Source organism: Desmodus rotundus, chromosome 7 (genome assembly GCF_022682495.2).
Source record: "Desmodus rotundus isolate HL8 chromosome 7, HLdesRot8A.1, whole genome shotgun sequence".
Classification (NCBI taxonomy): Eukaryota; Metazoa; Chordata; class Mammalia; order Chiroptera; family Phyllostomidae; genus Desmodus; species Desmodus rotundus.
This window is the reverse complement of record NC_071393.1, coordinates 62741176-62761039: the sequence shown is the minus strand read 5'-3', so window position 1 is coordinate 62761039 and position 19864 is coordinate 62741176. Positions and strand designations below refer to the sequence as shown.

The 19864-nt window shown below is 46.4% G+C and overlaps 1 protein-coding gene and 1 long non-coding RNA gene across 3 annotated transcripts; one reads left to right on the top strand and one right to left on the bottom strand.

Moving 5' to 3' along the window:
* Window positions 1–4091: 4091 nt before the first annotated feature.
* On the bottom strand, window positions 4092–9125 carry LOC128781357 (uncharacterized). Its single transcript, XR_008427318.2, has 3 exons — window positions 8808–9125; window positions 8096–8183; window positions 4092–4607 (listed from the first exon to the last, which is right to left on the bottom strand). It is a non-coding gene; the product is annotated as an uncharacterized lncRNA (long non-coding RNA).
* Window positions 9126–9247: 122 nt separating this feature from the next.
* Window positions 9248–19396, top strand: LOC112301240 (dehydrogenase/reductase SDR family member 4). 2 transcript variants are annotated; one of them, XM_071221939.1, is made up of 8 exons: window positions 9248–9414; window positions 10431–10608; window positions 14049–14150; window positions 16178–16248; window positions 16348–16399; window positions 16692–16826; window positions 17413–17487; window positions 18998–19396. In XM_071221939.1, exons 1-8 carry the CDS (start codon window positions 9284–9286, stop codon window positions 19046–19048), a joined length of 795 nt encoding a protein of 264 aa, XP_071078040.1. In that variant the 5' UTR covers window positions 9248–9283; the 3' UTR covers window positions 19049–19396. The 2 variants fall into 2 exon arrangements, with proteins under 2 accessions (XP_071078040.1, XP_024412455.1); XM_024556687.4 differs by having other exon boundaries at window positions 9249–9414; window positions 17432–17487; window positions 18998–19390.
* The last annotated feature ends 468 nt before the right edge of the window (window positions 19397–19864 follow it).

Below are 19864 nucleotides of genomic sequence, written 5' to 3'. Positions count from 1 at the left end.
AGCACGAACTGTCCATATCTCAGTGGGAGCATGGTACTGACCCTCCCAACCCAAACTCACATGAAATTGATTTAGTCCTAAATGCCAGTGGATTAGGTTTCATTGGGGAACAGTCCTTCCAGCCATGAGAAAAGGTGTTGCCCATGGTCCATACCCCCTACCCAGATAACAGTCAGGAAGCAGGGGAATCGGGAACGGGAGAGGGAGTCAGCTGGTGCTAACGAACCTGTCAACCAGGCCTTTTAATGGTGCCGGTGAGCAACCACACCCACGCTCCTGCACACCCTCAGGGTGACCAGAGTGACTGTGGCTAGCAGAAAGCATGGCTCTTCCCTGGCACAATACTAGAGACCTTATAAATTTGTAACTCACAGCCATCTTCATCCTAAACTTAATGAGCTGAAACCTCCTTCCTTTTTTCAGTCATCCTACTGGATTTTCAACCTATTGTTTTTCTTTTCTGAATATGGACCCAATCTTACATCATGTTCTGACAATGAGGATCTTCACCTTACACCTTGATAGCTGGGCTCCCAGGGCTTCCCTGGGGTGCTGGTGTCTTGCCCTCTCCTTGGCACAATCTTCCAGATATCACCTCACTGGACTTCGGGAACTGGTACTCTCTCTCCTCCACTCATGGCCTCCAGTGGAGTCTGGTAGCCAGGCCTACCCTGGGATCCCCACAAATCAGACTGGCAGAGACCTGCCTGCCCTTTGCTAGGTCTCATTGGTTCTTAGTGAGTATGTGGTGTATTATCTCCCCTTCACTGCAATGTCTTTGGGGGTGAATGCAGAGCAATTCTGAAGACCTTGCCTCCCTCCGTCTCAGCCAGAGCTCAGGAATGACACTGCCTTGTGGGCAGGCATACCTTCTGGCTTTGCTGCAAGGCAAACTTGGTCCTCCTGTTCTGTTAGTCTGCAAAAAATTAACAGTCAACCATCATGACCTTTATACCACACTTATCAACCTAAGCACAAAGAAATCTGGACTCTGGAAGCTACTTGGCAGGTGTGTAAGTTATTTAAATATCTAACCACCGTGCTGTACCCCTGAAATAATATAAAATTAAATGTCAACTATAATTGAAAAAAGTAAAAAATCATTAAAATAGTAATAAAATAACTTGTTGGTGCCCCTCTGCATTATGAAAAAAGTTAAAATAAAAGCTGTTTGGCAGGTTTGACTGACGAAAGAAGTTCAAAGAACAGTCTCGCCAATTGTGTCAAAGTTGATGGGTTCTCTAGACCCATGACTACACATTTTTATTCAATATATTTATTAAGTCGCTGTACTCAGAAAGGCAGTAAAACCTGTAATCTGATCTGCAGCTCTGCTTCTGGGGCATCCAGGAAGCTTCCCAGCTTACTGAACTACACACAAATAGAGCCAGTTTAATGTGGCATGGGACAGCGGCTTTCAAACTTTTGGGCTTCATAGTAAGAAATTCGTGTTAAAGGGCAATACAATACACAGACACACACACACACATGCCTATGAGGCTAAAACACATTTCTTGAAACAAAATTGGCTTACAGGAAGATGCATGTGAAAGTGATCTATTAGGAAACATTTCCAGGGAAAAGAGTTGGAGGAGTGCAGAAGCTGGACCAGGAAGGGGCCTAGCAAGGGCGCAATACCAACCTAAGGTGCATAGAGTGTAATTTTGACTCATTCCCACAGAGGCCTTGAGGGCATTGTGGGTCACACTTGAAAGTCATCCCACTGAGAGGGCAAAAGAGCTGAAGGATGTCTATCTCTTTCCCCATCAGTCACTACTTATGGGCTATGGAAGTAGGGGAGGACACAAATGCCCAGGCCCCTCTGGCTCTCCTGCACCTTCCAACAACAAGCTGGTTTTGAGGGAAGAACTCACACTGGAATTCAGATGGTGTGCACAAGAAAGGTGAAGGGACTCCCAGGTGACAGGGGCAGAACAGGGACATCACAGACTGTGCTGTTTTCTATTCTAGTGTTTGTTTGCTTGTTTGTTTGGTGGGCATGGATTTGAATCTCAGCGCAGCCACTTATAAGCTGTTATTTAACCTACGTGAGGCTTTGCTACATTCCTAAAATGGAAGTGATAACACCAACTTTGCTCATTGTGGTGATAATCAGAATTGACATAGCAAATACGAGGTACTCAACTTGCAGCTATTATGATTAATAAATGTATCCTCAAAATGCCTTGAAATAATAATACAGTAATTTCTGTTTGTTCTTGACTGTACCCAAGACATGACTGCATGCCTTTGCTCTGTATCCTTCTGACAAATGTTGACATCATTCAGGCTTTGTCTTAAATGCCCCTCTTTCATGAAGTTTTCCTGAACTTCCCCAGCTAAAAATCTCCGTCCGACCTCTGAACTGCCACGCCATCCTATTTGAAATTATTTCATGGTACTTTTTCCACTTTCCTTTTTCCCCTTTGCAATATATATTAAAATCCTGATTCGGGAACAACGGACAAATCAATGGAATGAAATAGAATCCAGGAACAGGCTCAATTACACATGGGAACAATAAAGAAACCTAGGCCTGGGGGTAACTCAAACAGTGCTGAGGTAACTGGTCAACCATCTGGAGCAACACCAGTCCGGATGCCTCTCATGTCCCCTACAAGAACAAATATCAAATGGCCCAAAGATTTAAATGCACACAACACTGAATAACTACATGAAAACAAGAATTTTTTTATACTCTTGGAGTAAAAAGACCTTTTTCCACGTGACATAAAACTCAGAAGCCATAGAAGAAAATGTAATTTTGACTCCATAAAAATTTAAAAACATCTACATGATATTAAAAAGACATACATTCAAAAGTCAAACTGAGAAAAATATTTTGTAACACATAAGTCAAATGGTTAATTTCCTTTCATAAAAAATGTATAAGAATAAGAAAAACCTAAACAACCCAATAAAAGTAGACAAAAGATATGAGGAAGCAGCTTATAAAACAAGAAATACAAATACATGTAAACATTTGAAAAATACACAATCATCTTAATAATGTGAATAGAAAAAAATTTTTTTTCACCCAGATTGGCAAAAATTAAAATGTTTGCTGAAACTGAGTGCTATGAGGCTGTGACAAAATGGATCCCATCCCACTGAACTGCCCTTCAGGAAAGTTCCCGGAGACTGGAAAAGGGCACAGCTTTTTTGTGCAACTGGCAATTTCTATCAAAATGTCAAAGGCACATACCCTTTGCCCCATCATTTCAACTATTTACCTGGGATTAGTATGGGTTCTTCTAGCTATGTGTACAAAAATATTATTGCAACATCCTATGTAGTAAACACAACAACAACTAAAATGAACCTCACTGGGGGACAGATACATGATAGTCCACCCAGATAATGAAAGAAAGAATAAGAAAGAAGTAGATCTGTATAGCCTGCTAGTCAAAGATCTCCAAGACATATTAACAAGTTAAGGAGTCTGCACGCATGTACTCACACACACGGACACACACAAATGAGTGCATGTAAAAAAATAATGAACACTGAATATGGCCTTTAGTCTGGTTTAACAACACTACACCAATGTCAATGTCCTGGTCTTGACACTGTACTACAGATGTCACCACTGTAAGATGTCACTGCTGGGGGACATTGGGGGACAGGGACATGGGATCTCTGTGTACTACTTTTGAGTCTATAATTACTGTGAGTCTACAATTACTTCAAAGTAAAGTTTTTTAAAGTGCAGAACACTTATATTGTATGATTCATTGTTTTGTTATGAAGTAGCAATAGGTAAGAACAATCCCTGTGTCATTAAACTGAAAATGACTGAGCAGAGCATTTGTAACTGGAACCAGCCCACCCATTCCTTTCACTCCTGAGCCTTTGCTTGAGGCAGAGGATAATAAATTCTTAACCCAGCCCCACCTTCTTTGCAGAGATTAAAATGAGTGCAGTTCTTCTCAAGAATTTGATCTAGCCCAACAAAATGTACTACTCAATCCTTTGGCAAGGTTTGTGATGGGCTTTATTCATTTCATACCCTCAGCCTCTTACACAGATCTCAGACCAGAGAACTGAAACCGCTTTGCATAACAACGTCAAACATCTGCAGAGAGGGCAGGCTGGCACCTCTAGGGAAATGGTTCTCCTCTTAATGTAGATTTCGATTGCATTGTCCCTAAAAATTGCTATTGGTTCTTGGGTGTGTGCATGCACACGTATGATCTGGATATTCATCACAGGAAAATGGAATATCTCAGAAGGGGTGAGGAAACATTTTGTCACCTCATATTAGCAGAGAAATCTTGAAGGAAAACACGTGGAGCTCCAGAACTGCACCCACACTGCCGTATGGTCCTTAGACTGCCAAAGTCCATCTGGCAATTTTCTACAAAAGCCTCCCATCAAATAACCCAAACTGGCAGGAATTGTGGTGACAGGATTTTTGCTTCAGAATGCCCTGAAGCTCTGAATGGGGAGAAAAGGACCGATCCTTGGACAATATCCCTGTGTGCTGGGGGGCAGGGGGGTGGGTCCTACATTGGAAAGATTCTGAAGAAAGGAGACTGTCCGTGAGTCCTCAGCAAGGCAGATGCCTGGTTGGACTTAGGAGTCCAAGGGTTTAGTCAGAGTAACACCTGTGAAAGGAAAAAGGAGGAAGCAGGATTGAAAAGGAGGAACTGTTAGACCACAAGATGCAAACCTGACAAACGTCAACAGCAGCTCCAAAGCAAACATGGCCATTAGAGGAGCCCTGTGTTAGCCAAAAAGGATGAGGTCCTTGTACCAAATCATGCTAGTCACTGGCTGGGGCCACCCTAAGAAGGAGTTAACTGTTTAATCGGACTCTTAGCAGCCAGCCAGGTCCTTTCTAGAAGGAGGATCTGAGAGCTGTTATCTGCATCTCCGTGTCTGCCACAGGGATTAAGGGAGGAAAGGGGGGATACCCCAGTTTTGAAAACAGGGCTAGGAATTTAATTGTGCCCATAAAGGACCCAATGGGAAGTCTTATTAGGCATCCTATTTGGAGGATTTGTCCCTCTGTATTGTACTTCACTCCACCCCCAAATCTGCAGTGAATCTCTTGGTCTAATGACATTGTGAGGAATTAAAGGGATAAGGCAGCTGGGAAAGTGTGGCCTTCCCTACCTTGTCCCTGCATCCCAACTGCCACCCAGAAACCACACCACAGTTATAATCCTGGATTTCCCAGAAGTGACAGGCAGCGGAGAGGACTGAGACCCAAGAGGGAGCCAACTGCAGTGAAAACTGAGGGATAGCCCTTCCCAAACACAGCAGTGGAAAGCAACGCTGCGCCCGAGGGAAAAGATAAACCTGTCTTTAAGAACCTTTTGGGAAAAAAAAAAAAAAGAACCTTTTGCTTGCTGCTATACGGAGTTCCTGTAAAAGACCTATACACATACTGGATGGATAATTTCTAAACAATGTTCACAAACACCTCCCTAAATACAGGGCCATCAGGAGAACAAACTGAAAAAACAGAAACTGAATAAGCTATGCAACTGAATTATGAGATTGTAAATAGAGCAATATCTCACAAAACTAATAATCCATTACATTTAAATAGGCAGAGACTGTGTCAGTCTCTGGCACCCACAGATCCATTCACTGTTTTGTTTTGTTGTTGTTGTTTAAATAAATTACTTGTCAACAGTTAAACATCAAATATTTCATATGGAAATCCAGATTCTACATTTGGTTTAAAAATCCTAAGATCCAGCAATGCTAGGCTGGCATTCTCAATGTCAAACGTGGGTGGAACTGAGTATGCCTCAGCTCTGTGAGCTACAGGTCAGCAGGACCCACCATCCCTCATTGGCTCCCAGCCACTGAGGTCAGGGTAGGTCAACACTTGTCACTGAGTTTACACCATCATCTGAAGTTGAAACCTTTCTACGTCAATGTGTAAGAGGGCAGAACAGAAGATAAATTCACTGTAGAAAAACAAATCAAAGCAGAACTGCTTTTCAAGGTAATTTGACCATAGACATCCATTTAAAACATTTGACCCAAGGTACAAACAGATTTGCACACCACACACACACACACACACACACTGTGCATCCAAGGTTGTTCATTACAGCAGTGTTTGAAATAGCAAAACACTGGTAGCTACCTAAATGTTCGTCAGTAGGAAAATGGCTAAATAAATTATGGAATACCTATACAACGGACTGCTGCACAGCTATTTTTAAAGGGAGAGGGAACAGAGTAGATCTATTGTACACCACTCAGAACTGTCTCTGAGGATGTATTTTAAGAAACAAAAGAAAGAAGTGGGGGAAAGAAGAAAGAAAAGAAACCAGAGATTTGAAGGGACTAGTGAAGTACAGTGTCATTCCATTCATGGGAACATTTTTAAGGGAAAAATGCACATAAATTCGTAGGAAGTTTCTGGAAGAATACAGAAGACAAAGTGCTATATGGGGACTATAAGAAGCCATTAGGAAGAGTTACTTTTTCACTTTCCACTTCATAACCTTCTCTTTTTAAAATCATGAACATGTGTTATTTTATGATTTAAAGATAGATGTTTTAATGATCAAAACAAAAACACATTGGTAATGAAAGTAAAATTCCAATCCAGAGAAAGTTAATTTCTAAGAAAACTGTCATTCTCCAACGTCTGAAAAATTACGTGTAGCTATTCGACGCTGGCAGGGAGTCAGATTGTCAGAAGTCACTGTGACTTAACATGTGGAAATAAAAATGCCTACCTCACTGGATTGGAAATATTCAATACAGTTTGTAGAAAGCATCCAAACTTTGCCTGCATTTAGTAAGTATTCAATGAAAGTTACCATCCCCAGCCCTCCCACACTACTCAATCCTGACTTGTGTCAAAGATGATACATGAACCAATAACCAATCTAGGATGGCTACAGCAAAGCCCAAGATTTAAATTCCTTTCCAGATGAACTTCCTTCCGGACCACAGGTGACCCTTGAAGAAGACGGGAGTATGGTCCTCAATCACAGAAGCATTTCTTCAAGATCTGCAGATGGTACCAACTCCATATAAGAGCAATCCCATTGCCTATTAAAGTTCCCATTTCAAAGAGACTGCTACACACTCATGCATTTCCTCTCAAAATGTCCTACCCCCATCTCCAATAAACCAGCTTGATGAGCAGCAGAAGCTAGAGATCCCCCACACTTCTATCCTTTTCTTTTCACAGATCCCCTCCCCTAGTGTCCCCTGTGCTCTCCCAAGTAGTACTTGAGACCAAATCTCAGCCCTGCCCAGATGAGGAGAGGCCATGTTCAAGAAGCTCCCAAACCAAGCCAGAATTCTCTTCCCAGAATCCTTTGCTCTTTGGAGTGTGGCGTGCTCTTTTGGAGCTCCTTCTCCCCCAACCTCAGCTCCTGGATTTGGCTGCAGATCTCTGGGAATATCTCTCCTCAGGTAAGGAGAGATCAAATTCTCCCTGCAGGCCTGTCCCTTTGAACCAAAAGCCCTGGAAACCCCTACTCCAGTCCTCCTACACACCCTCCCTCCAGCCCCCCACAGGGGTAGACAGTGCTGGGAAGGGTTCTCACAGTGCCTTGGCTCCCAGCAGGGGAGGAGGAAGAGCAGTGCCACACTGTCCCTCCTGTTGTCAATAATTCATGAGTTTCAGACTGAGGGGCACCAGTCAGAGAGTCAGTTTTCTCCGGATATGGGGAATCTTAGACTTAAGCTCTCTTATCTCATCGGGATGTGCTGAGTACTGCATCTCAGTTGAGAAATGTACTATAAATCTTGTGTGTTGTTGTATCACTTGCTACCCAAACACCCCTTTTGACTGCTGAAATCTTTTTTTTTTTTAAGCTGGTCAACTGACCTATACATATACTAAATAAATCTTTAGCAAGTATAAATTCTATTAAAGAGCAATCCCTAAAACTGAATTTCACAGATCTGCATCCTCTCTCCTCTAATTGAAGGGACTGACATAAGGTTGCCAGACCGGTGATTTCACCAACACTTTTCTCAATCTACCTATCTGCCCTCATCATCTTTTCTTAACAAAAAGACAAACACTGACACACACAAAGGAGCAAAAGCCTGTCTCAGAATAAAGGAGTATCTGTTAAGTTAAATAAGCTTAGCTTTATGAACTTACCGCATTTTCTTTGTTTTCCTCACTTTACCTTGAACTAGAGAACGCTTTGCCATGGGTCAGCACCACTTCTCAGTCTGGCTTCTGGAGGCTGCTGGGTTAAACCAATGCAGACACTGCACTTGGGTCTGCCAGGGCCTTTCTGCAGTGGACCATAAGCCATCCAGATTTATTAATTCTCCCAGAAACCCAGGAGGGAGGCTGTTCATTTCAGCCCACTTGGCAGAAGTGGAGGCTAAAGTCTTGGACACAGAATTTATAGCTGGAGAGGACTTTATTTATCATCTACTCCAGCACCTTCAGTTTACAGATAAAGAGTCTGGCCTGTAGCAGCAATAATAATTATTTTATAGTGGCAATAATTACTATGTTTAGTAGTTGACAGTTTATATAAAGTGCTTTTACATTCAACAAATATTTATTGAACTGGGATGGAGGCTGAGACCTGGGGACTTGGTGACTGTGGAGAAATTAGTGCCCCAGAGTCCTAGTTTCTACCACTGGTTCTAAGCCCTGTCCAGCTAGGATCTTCATCCCTGCACACTGGTTACCACAGTGATTAGTCTTCCCTCCAGACCTGTCAGGATGGAGACTTTGAGCTGGAGCTAAGAGGAGTGCCAGGACTAGCCCAGCTGCTCCCCATCACATCTCTCTCCCAGGCTCCTCCACCCTCACCACCCTCATGCAGTGAGTCCGCGGGGAGCACAGGCCTCACCTTCATGGGCAATCTCAAACCGTTTGCCCTCTTATGGGCTGTCACATATTTAGACTCAGACTTTTTCGGAGAAGGTGGTCCATCCTGAGGTTCTAGGAAGCAAAAGCAACCAACTCAAAGCTGCCTCTCCCCACCGCCGCCCCTGGAAAATAACGTGAACAGGCAGATGCGGAAGGAAGGGTGCAAGGAAGCTTGCGGGTTCCTGCAGGGGGGCTGGCCCTGCAGGAAATCTGGACGCACAGCAGTCCCACCCCCGCCACAGCCGAGCGGAGGGGCTGTGGGGCGTGGCGGCCGTGAGCCGGACGGGGGCGCGGGCACCCACAGCCTGCCCCCGCCCCCTCCTCCTCCCCGCACGACGGGCCAGTGCTGAGCGGGAGGAGTCCTGCAGCCCCAGGGCCGGCCCGGAGCCAGGTACGCTGTGGGAGGTGGCCTGCCGCTAGCACCTCCCTCGGGGCGGTGCTGAACCCTGCACAGCCATGTATAAGGTGGGGCTGCTACTGGGCGGCCGTGTCAGGTCGTGGGAGTCGATAAGGATGGCCAGCAACAAGGTAGTGCGCCCGGACCCGCTCGCGAATAAGGTGGCCTTAGTAACGGCCTCCACCGACGGGTGAGTTCCCCAGGCCAGAGTCCTTGAGGCCCCTTGCTGTCTGGAAACAGGTGTCCTTTGCCTCCCTGGCCGTGTGCTCCTGCCTCACGCTGCCCCGGAAGTAAGGAACCACGTGGCTGGCCTGCGGGTGGCCCCTGCCGAATACCCCGGCACTGCCTGTGGCTGGACTGCACCAGCTCAGTGCCGACCCCATCAACCCAAAGTCTGTGCTCTGGGCTGTCCCGATCAACTGGCCCCACTTTGAGTCTAGGAAGAAAAGACACCAGAAATTCAAGGCAGCCCCGATTTCAAAAATATCTCATTGCCTCCATTAATTATGGAAATGTACCAGACACCCCATCTGGACACCCCTACAAGTTTCCCAGAGCCGCGCCCCTTATCTAGGCAGGACACAAGATTCATGTATCCAGATTTTTGTTTGGCCGAGTATATTTTGGCCTCGCTTGCACAGCCTGTCTCTCTCTCACCAACCATTCTTGTCTATATTTCTTCGCATTCCCACCGGACTTTGCTACACGCCAGCTGTACACAAATCTAGAATACAAATGTAGTCGCAATGCTAATGGCTAACAATTGCAAAATGTGTAACCCTTAGTCCCAGGAAAGTAATGTAAAGAATTTACATTTTTAACTACAAACCCACCCTTTCACGTGCAGCCCAAAACATAACTAAGGATAGAATTTTGAGATGATGCCGAATAGCAAGAAAGTTATTTGGGGCAGGGCTCTTTTGAGTGAAACCGTCCAATCATGGAAGTGGATGCTGCTACACCCCTAGCTCATTTCTTTCCCCTCAATCTCTACAGCGCATGGGGCCTGTCACCCATGGGGGGCCTGTGGAAGGTGATGTCAGTTTCTGGGGACCTAGTCTGAGGGCCAAAACCATAAGAAAATTAAGTAAATGAATGCCCAAAAGGAGAGCTAGAATTCAAACAGGGGCAGTCTAACTCCAGGACCCATGCTGGCAACCTCTTCCTGGTACTTGGTCTTGACAGTCCATGTCTCTCTGCCCACAGGATCGGTTTGGCCATCGCCAGGCGTCTGGCCCAGGATGGGGCCCATGTGGTGGTGAGCAGCCGGAAGCAGCAGAATGTGGACCGGGCAGTGGCAGCGCTGCAGGGGGAGGGGCTGAGTGTGACAGGCACTGTGTGCCACGTGGGGAAGGCTGAGGACCGGGATCGGCTGGTGACCATGGTGAGCAGCAGGGATATGAGCACCGAGCCAGGAAGTGGCAGAAGGGCGCTAGGCTGAGCCTCCTTCCCTGCTTTCCTGGACAACATTGATGTGATCCAAGCCATCACTATTAACTAAAACATACCAGTGTGCCCTGCAAACTCACACCAGTCTGTCAGCACACTTTTATTGTGTGCCTTTCTGTTATGCCTCCAAGAACCATCCCATCCTGGTCAGAGAATCAGTGCTTCAACCCTGTATCAGCCCTTAGGGGCACCCAGAAAACCAGCAGGTCCTGGTTCTCCAGTAGTTTCCAGTCTAATTGGGCAGATGAGAAAGGTAGATACAATCACAAAACAGATGTTCCCACCTGTGAGCTAATCAGCAGTCCATGCCCTGTCCCTCAGTGTAGAGGCAGTCTCTGGGAACCTGCAGGAGATTGCCACCATATTTTAGCCACCTACTGTGTGCCATTCACTGTGTTCAGAGGCTTACACAGGTTATCTCCAAACCTGACAACCCAAATAAGGCAAGGACTATTCTCCCTGTTGACATTCTTCTCAGAAAGGTAGAGCCATATCCCAAGGCCCCACAGCCAGTAAGAAAGGAGCTGGGAGTCAACCCAGACCTGCCAAGCTACCAGGCATTTCCCCATTATCATCAGATTAGGCCTTGGATGTCCATTTGGACTTAACTCTCAAAAACAGTGTGTAAGCCAGCATCAGAGTTGGTACTCGGCCCCAGCTTTCCAGCTATACAAGTAAACATGAACATCCGGCAAAGGAGCTCCCCTTTCTCTCGGGTTCAGGGCCTACTCTTTGTTCCCTGGAGTGGAAGGGAGAATCTACCCAAGAATGGAAAGTGCGGGAAGGCTGGCAGCAGTGACATGGGTACAATGATAGGTGGCATAAGGTTATCCATATTTAAGGAACCATTGGGAATGCTCGAACGTGCATTGGAGAGAGCCAAATACAGGTCCATGAAAGTCACCTTGACTGGCACAGGCTGCTGGACAGAGCCTGAGATTCGGGACCTTGAACCTGAGGGGAAAGGGAGCTATCTGGGATCCTGGGCTAATTAGTGACTAGCCATTTGAAATGTATATAGCAACTTAATGTCAAAATCCTGCCAGGAAAACCACCTCTCACCTTATCTGTCCTACAGCCCTGGCCTAGTGGCGGGGCTTGAGCCAGACCTTGAGTGGGTGAGATAGAAAGATGGAATGGAAGGGGATTCCAGATGACCCTGCAAAATGAGCAGACAACCAAGGGGGGAATGAAGGGAAGAGGGGAGCACTGTCAGCCTCCAGCAGAGAGTCCAGGTTCAGGGGTGCTGGTGTAATGGGCTGGTGGGAAGAAGAGGGCACAGGGGCCTCCATAGGCTCCCAAAGGAGCATGAATGTCCTTATAGGAAATAAGAGGCCATGCGAGGTTTTGAGCAAGATGAACATGGTTATAAAAGACAGAATCTGGCACTGGCAGGAAAGATACATTGGAGTAGAGAAAGCTCTCAGCCAGGGACATCAGCGAGGAAGTCGCTGTCATTCAGGTCTAGGGCAATGGTGGTGGGACCAGAATGGATATACCCAAAGACCAGCTGGTTTAGTGGGAACCAACCGAAATTTTTTGTCTAACCTGGTGTCAAGAAATGGGTGGGAAACCGGAGGGAGGAGTCAAAATGACTCTCAGGGCAATGTCAGGATGGAAAACAGTAGGCCACTTGTTTGCAGTTTGAGATGTGTTCTGTCTGTTGCCCGCTGTCACCCTGCGGCGAGAAAGATGCCGCCCCCAGGACAGTTGCTACCCAGTGGCTGCCCAGTCTGCACCTTGAAGCTTCTCAAAAGCGTGGTGAGCGGAAACCAGATCAGCTACTTCTCCACTTGATTATGCTTTTTCTAAAAAATGTACCTATCAGAACACAGAGCAAACAGCGCTTAACCACTTTTGTGTAGTGATGGCACAATTTAGAGAAAGACTTAGAAGACACCAGCTGGGTCAGAGAACCTTTCTCATTCCTCTTCTGTGGTTCTCTATCTCTGTTCCCTCAAAACCCAGCCTCCTCTCCTCTCTGTGCTGATAGGTCTGGAAGGAGAGGGGGCCGAGATGCACAGCAGAAATGACAAAGTGTTCCCGGTGATTCTGATGCAATCCCCCACCTCCCCACACTCAGACGGACATGTACAGGGCATGGCATTCACCACTTTGTAACGCGTTCTGCACTTTCCTAGTCACAAGGCCAGACTTCGGCAGAGCCAAGACAAGTGACTGGGGCTTTGTGCCAGGACACCAAAACTTAAAGAGCACAAGTATTGATACTGATTTTTTTGAATCATGTGATTTCAAATTTTTGCAAAATTTACAGCTCAGGTGTTCCTTCAGCAGTATAGAAACATCTGAGCTTTGCACCTAGTTAGCAAGAATAATTAGTTAAAATGGGAGCTAGCAGATGGTACACACTTAATAACACCCCTCTGAGCCAAATCCTGAGGCACAAAGTTGACTGAGGGCCCATTTACTGCTGCTTGCCCCAGGCGTCAAGATCACCAGTTCTGGGCAAATGCCGACTCTGGTGTCAGGGTAGCGTATTGTTGGCAGATTCTCTTTGACTACTCGTTAATCTGCGCATGACTGCCACCGCCTCCTTACAACTTATTAAGGAGGTGAGGTGTTATGGTGTTATCTTTCTTGGTTTTCCCAGTTTCAGTCTCAGCTCTGCCTTGAATCTTCTATTCCTCCAAGCCAAAAGAAAGGTAGGATGGGGGGTGGCGTTATAACCAAGTGCGGAACTGCTTTAAGCTCAGACTGCTGTGCTCCCCATCAGACCAATTTCAGGTCTGCCACCACCAGCTAGCTTTGTGCCCTGAGCAAATCCCTTTGCCTCTTCCAAAGACCAAAGGCCTCCTATTCTTGGCTGGCCCTAGTGTGTTGTTACTGAGCTATAGGGCCTTGAGAAATTAACTTCCCTGGACCTCAGTGTTGTCACCTTCACCATGAGGACGTGGGGCTAGATGACCTAAGAGCCTCCCCACCCATGGTAACTTTCTATAGTCTATTTAAACCAGTTTCTCTATTCCAGTAGGCGTGGACTGGTTGAGTTTAAGATAATGGTAACAGTAAGCACTTGGAGAAATGGGGCTGTGACTCAGTGTGAAAAGAGGAAGGGTCTAGAAATAGATTTTGAGGTGACAGCAAGACCGGGAGAACAAAGGAGCTCCCCAAAAAGAAAATGTAAAGAGTAAAGGGTCAGCGACAGCCTTAAAAAAAGTGGGGGCAAGAAGAAAAGATGCCAAAAAAATTAGACAACCTTAAGTGTTCAGCAGCTGAGGTTAGGATAGCTTTGGAGGAAAACGTTTCAAGAAACAGAGATGGCATTTTGTTCCTAACAAGGAATTCTTTATCAACATTGATAAATGCACCTCCCCCACTGACCTGATGCCCTGATTCAGACCCGACTCTCTCTAGGCTGTGAAGCTTCACGGGGGCATCAACATCCTGGTCTCTAACGCTGCAGTCAATCCTTTCTTTGGAAACCTAATGGATGTCACTGAGGAGGTGTGGGACAAGGTAAGAGGGGATTAATGCAGCAGGGGGCCTGGGGAAACGGCAAAAACTCAGCCTGCTTTTAGAATGCATTTGTCAAGTGCAATGTAAATGTGAAGGATCCTTGCAATTTGCCGTGCACCTGGGTGCACCTGGTAAAGGCCTAGTGGGGGGTGACTTCCTCTCTCCCTGCCCATCTCTTTTATTGCTGCTTCTCCCAATTTTGTCTGCTTCTATTTGCTCCTTGCTGACTGCCTTCCCTATACCCTCACCGCCACTCTGCCCTTATCCAGGCTTATCCAGGCTCTTCTTCCCGGTTTGTTTTCAGCAGACCTGGCAGCTCATCCGCTGATAACTGATACACTTAAATCTGTACACCACCTGTCCCTTTTTTTAGCTGCCAAAAAATAGTGTTTCTCATTAGTTGGAAAACTTTCATAGCTGCTAGTTCAGTGAAATACCAATTCTGGTGAAATGACCTAAGTTGCCGCTTTATAATGTGTAGCCTTTGAAAAAGACCTGCCCGCTTTTCTTCTTAACTGCAAAGTCAAGAAAATTGGAGCTCCGGATGTCTAAATGCAAGTGTGGAATATTGGTTTTTGTGGCAGCATGCATAATTACATTATATTTATAACATATTTCACACACCTACATTTTTTTAATGATAAAGCCTTAATTAAAATATTTGTCTTTGTTTATTAAGGTTTAATATTCCCTCATGATTTGGAAATGCTATGTGTTTTTGTGATTGCCCATGGTTTTGCTTTTTCTTCTGATGTCATCAATAATATCTTGGCTCCGAAGTTTAGAGCCCTAAAATACTGCACTTTATCAGTGTTTCACAGACACAGAGACCAAAGTGCCAAATTCTCCACAGTGAGTTACTTCCTGATTGATATTCTTTAAAGTAGAGAAACATCTTTCATGAGCGGTCTGAATGGAACCCACGGGAAAATAATTTCAAACCAAGTAATTTTTCTCTTTAGTTTGCTTTTTTTTTTTTTTTTTAAATCATAGTACATCAAATCTAAATGCCAGAGTTGATTCTTGATTGAACTTTGGATTTTTAACATAAGGGCACTTGGGGGACAATTGGGGAAACTTTATCATGGACAGCACATTAGGTAAAAACTGTCATTCTCGGTGGTAAATTTCCCAGTTGTCACCATGGACGGTGGCCTGTAAGGGAACATCTGTGAGTATTTAGGGTCAGAGCCTTATGACACCTGCAACTCAGGAGTCCATGCTTCGGGGAAACTATAAACGCAGAGACGCGGCAAGTGGGGCAAATGGGAGCAGTTGCAGAATCCTGGAAAGGATATTCATTGTACTTCTATTTCAACTTTTCTGTAAGACAGAAGTTTTTCAAAGTAAGAAGTCTGCCTGGGGGGCATGGGGAGGGACTGTCCAGCAGCACCTGGAACAGTGTAAACAGGGTCATGCATTTGTTTTCAATTATGGATGCGGGGCTTTGATTCCAGCCTATGCCCCAGCTTCCCCAAAAAGTACCTCCTTGTGATCCCACTTTCCAACAAGTGTCCACCCAGCAATCCGTCCTGCAGGGCCAAGAGCATCTCACTCCCTGAACTCGGGAGCCAGGGGAGTGCTGGAACGCTCCACGGGACAGAGGTCAGGCCACGTTTTCCCTGAGAAGCACGGTCCACTCCCTGGCAGGTCCCAGGAGACCAACCTAATTCCAGACTCTCTAGTCAGAGGAAACAGAAAATCCAGCTCAAATCCAAAGTAACCCTGAGAGTTTAGATCCATTCTAGGCCAAATCATTCAAGTACCTGGCTTGCTAGGAAACTAGATGAAGCAGGCTCCATTCTTCCTCACCCAAACCTAATCTTTCATTCTCTAACTGAATAAGCTGGTGAAAGACACTTCTCCCTGAGCTTGGTTTCTTCATTGACAAGGTCCTGGGAAGTCATCTCTAAGATCTCTGCCAGCCCTAACAAGCAGGTCTTAGGGACCCTATTATAACTTCTCACCTTCCTGCCCTCTCTAGCTCTCTCCCTTCATGCTGTTTCCCCTTCCTCTCTCCGTTTCAGATTCTGGACATTAATGTGAAGGCCACAGCCCTGATGACAAAAGCAGTGGTGCCAGAGATGGAGAAACAAGGGTACGGAGAATGAGAGGGAGTCTGGGTGCGACAGGCCCCACGTGGTCTGAGGGCGGGGGGGTGTCTGCGGGGAAATGGAACATTCTCTTCTTTTTCTAGAGGCGGCTCAGTAGTGATTGTGGCCTCCATAGCAGCCTACACCCCGTTTCCTGTAAGAATCCATTCTTTGCTACTTCCTTCCCTTCCCCCATACTGTACCTTTCCACACTTCCTGTGATACTAGGAAGTTTGTGTCCCCTTTTGGAATCACACCACCAAGTCCCTTCCCATAAATAGATGCCTTGCCTCCACGAACCTAGGGGAGGTTTAGCCACAAGACAGTTTTCTACCAGGAACCCTCCCCTACAGGAAATGCCCTGTTATCCACTGCCCTTTATGTCTTCTAATCAGAACCAAGAAAGAACCAGAAACAAAGAGACTAACCCATTTTCTTCTTTCCCCAGGGCCTGGGCCCTTACAATGTTAGTAAAACAGCCTTGCTGGGCCTGACCAAGAACCTGGCCACAGAGTTGGCTGGAAGGAACATTAGGGTAAACTGCCTGGCTCCCGGAATCATCAAGACTAACTTCAGCCAAGTGGTGAGGAGCGGGCGTCCTGCATCCTGCTGGGGAAGCCTAGTGCCTGGGTCCTGAGCTCCCAACCACTCCAGCCCGCCTCCCCAGGCCTTTTTCTAGTCCTCCTCCATGCCAGCCACCTGTCCAGAACAGACCCGCTGCTTTCTTTTTATTGATAGATTGATTGATTTTACAGAGAGAAACATCGATTTGTTGTTCCACGTATTTATGCCTTCACTAGTTGCTTCTTCTATGTGCCCTGACGGGATCAAACCCTCAACCTTGGTGCATCAGGACAATGCTCTAACCAATTGAGCTACCCAGCCAGGGCAACCTGCTCCTTTCTTGAGGAGTGCAGTGGAAACTGAGAAATTCAGACTCTATTCATGCCGTTCCATATCTCCATAAGTGGGTGGAAATTTGGGAAGACTCAGGGAAGTGCTCACTAGGATCTGAAAAGAATGAAACAGGAGAGGGCCGTGGGGAAAGACTAGGGGCTAGGAAGGACTAGGAAGTGGAAGTGTGTCTCTCCACCCTTCCTCTCAAATGATGTGAGAGCGGACAGTTTCCCCCCTCTCTGTCCCTCCCTTTCTTCTTCTTTCACATAAAGAAATTCCCCTTTCCTGCAGTTGTGGATGGACGAGGCGAGAGAGGAGAGCATAAAAGAAGCCCTGCGGATAAGAAGGTAAGGCTGTCACAGAGTTAAGAGGGATAAAGATGGAAAGGTCTGGTCCCTCTCCCAGCCCACATCTTGTGTCTCTTGGTCCCATGTACAGCAGGGACATGCTCTCCTCTGCCTCAAACACACACTTTGCAAGCTCGTGAACACTGCATCACTAGAGTGGGGTGTGTGCAAGGACGTGCCCAGGTTTCAGCAGAGAAGAGCTCTGGGAGAGGCCCTTACTCCTCTCCCCAGCTGGCTGTTTGCCTACACCTCTAGACATCCCTAGCTCCCAGAGACCAAAACCAAAACATATTTTTTTAGTTCTCTTTGAATAAAAAATCATGTTTTCAAAGCTCAGGTTGATGACCCTGCAATCCAAATAAAAGGAATGAAGATCTTTTACTAAGTCCCAAGACTCCCTTTACCTAAGAAAACCAGCCCCTTCCCCAAGGGGCCGGATGAACTAACTGGTCAGGTACCTTCATCTGTATCCCTTTCCTCTAAGTTCCCTGCCTCTCTCCAACTTCTCACTTCTGGGAACTCTCTTGTCTTTAACTTCCCATTTGCCTTCAAGGACTACTTGTGCAAACAAGGCCTGCTTAAGGAAGGAGGCCCCCTCCAATGCTCCCAAAGCCATTCTGATGTCAGGCGTGAGCTGCAAGCCTAGCTCACAACTCGCTAATTAGTGAGGGTATTGTCATCTTAGAGGCCCATCTTTGGTGGGGCAGGGTGGTAAGCCTTCCTGATGATTACTATGTGCAGCTAGGATGGAGAGCCACTAATCCAAGCCTTCTAGGTCTGAGATACCCACTGGGCCCCACCTCTAGAGCATTTTACGGCAGTTATGTTAAAGTGTTCCCAGCTATGCCATCACTGATACAAACACTGAGAATTAGCACATTCTCCCAAAACGAACCTCACTCTAAGGGACAAAAATAGATTCCTGAAAAAGCTGTCTGTGAATTGAAGCTGTGCAAATGCAATCACTTTAAACAAACCACTTACTGTCACAGACTCCCTGATGCTTGAGTAGCATGCACATGTGTGAAACAAGTTCTTTGAAGTATGAAATAGCTACTCGCCAGTTTATCTGTATAACTTTGGATTTTGGTGTCCTGAGTTCTCTAAAGCAGCGGTCCCCAACCTTTTTGGCACCAGTACCATTTTCTCTTGTGAAAGATGGGGTGGAGGTGGTGTATGAAGGTGGAGCTCAGGCAAGCTGTGCTCTCCGGCCCGGTTCTTAGCAGGGTGCAGACTGGTACTGAGGATTGGGGGCCCCTGCTCTAAAGAACTAAGTATCTCTATATTATTTGAATATAATTTATAGTGGGTTTTGCAGAGTACGATATTTATGCTTATACTAAATTATAACAGCTTATCATCATGATACCCCTATTTGATGGACTTGTACACTGGTCCTGAAAAATCATCTGATACTTTCTGATTAAGCAAACTTCATTCTCTGTGGGCCAGGTCAATGGGCCTGGCCTCTTTGATTTTTACTCCCTTCCTTGTTCTCCCTATACCCCAGGCTAGGCAAGCCAGAGGAATGTGCAGGCATTGTGTCTTTCCTGTGCTCTGAAGATGCCAGCTACATCACTGGGGAAACAGTGATAGTGGGTGGAGGGGCTCCATCCCGCCTCTGAGTACCTGGAGAGAGCCCACAAGGACAGAGATTGGGCTCCAACTTCTGGTCCAGTTCCTGCATTCATGGACTGGCCTTTCCCTCCTCTGCCTATCATACTGCTCACCTTATACCCTACCCACACCCCTCCCCCAAATCAATTCTGCCCTGTGACAAGATCCAGACTTCCCTGCTGTCAAGGTTTGGTCTCACGAGGATTCCTGCTGTTGCCCTAGCCTTGGATAAAGACTTCCCCTGAGGACACAAGACAGTCCTGCTGAGAAGTCTGAGTTTACCCTGGCAAAGACCAACTAATTATATATATATATATATATATAAAAATCTTCCTCCTTCCCTCCCCACCCCCCCGCCCCGCAACTGAGCAATTTGAGGGAGAAGGAAGGTTGGAACTTAATCTGCAAATGAGGTACAAATAAATGCAGGCCATCATGGTGGTTTTGAATCGATGTGTTCATTTTTTTTTTAGTTCGGGGTGCACAGGTGTGGTAGCTGAGCACAGAGCCTAAATCTGAGTGGACTGGATGTCTGGGTCCCTCTAATCCTCCTCCCTTGTCGCCTGGATCTGAGCCTGATGCTCAGGGATGGGGGCATCTGCAGAGCTACCAGCTGGAAGGAGGTGGCAGGGGAACTCCCAGGAGCTACATCCCCAGGGATGGTGCCAAGGGCGCCACAGGGATCCCCAAGGCTGGGTGAGCAGGAAAGGAAGGACGAACTCCCCCCAGATCTGGCCAAGTCCTCTCTCTCGACCCCGAG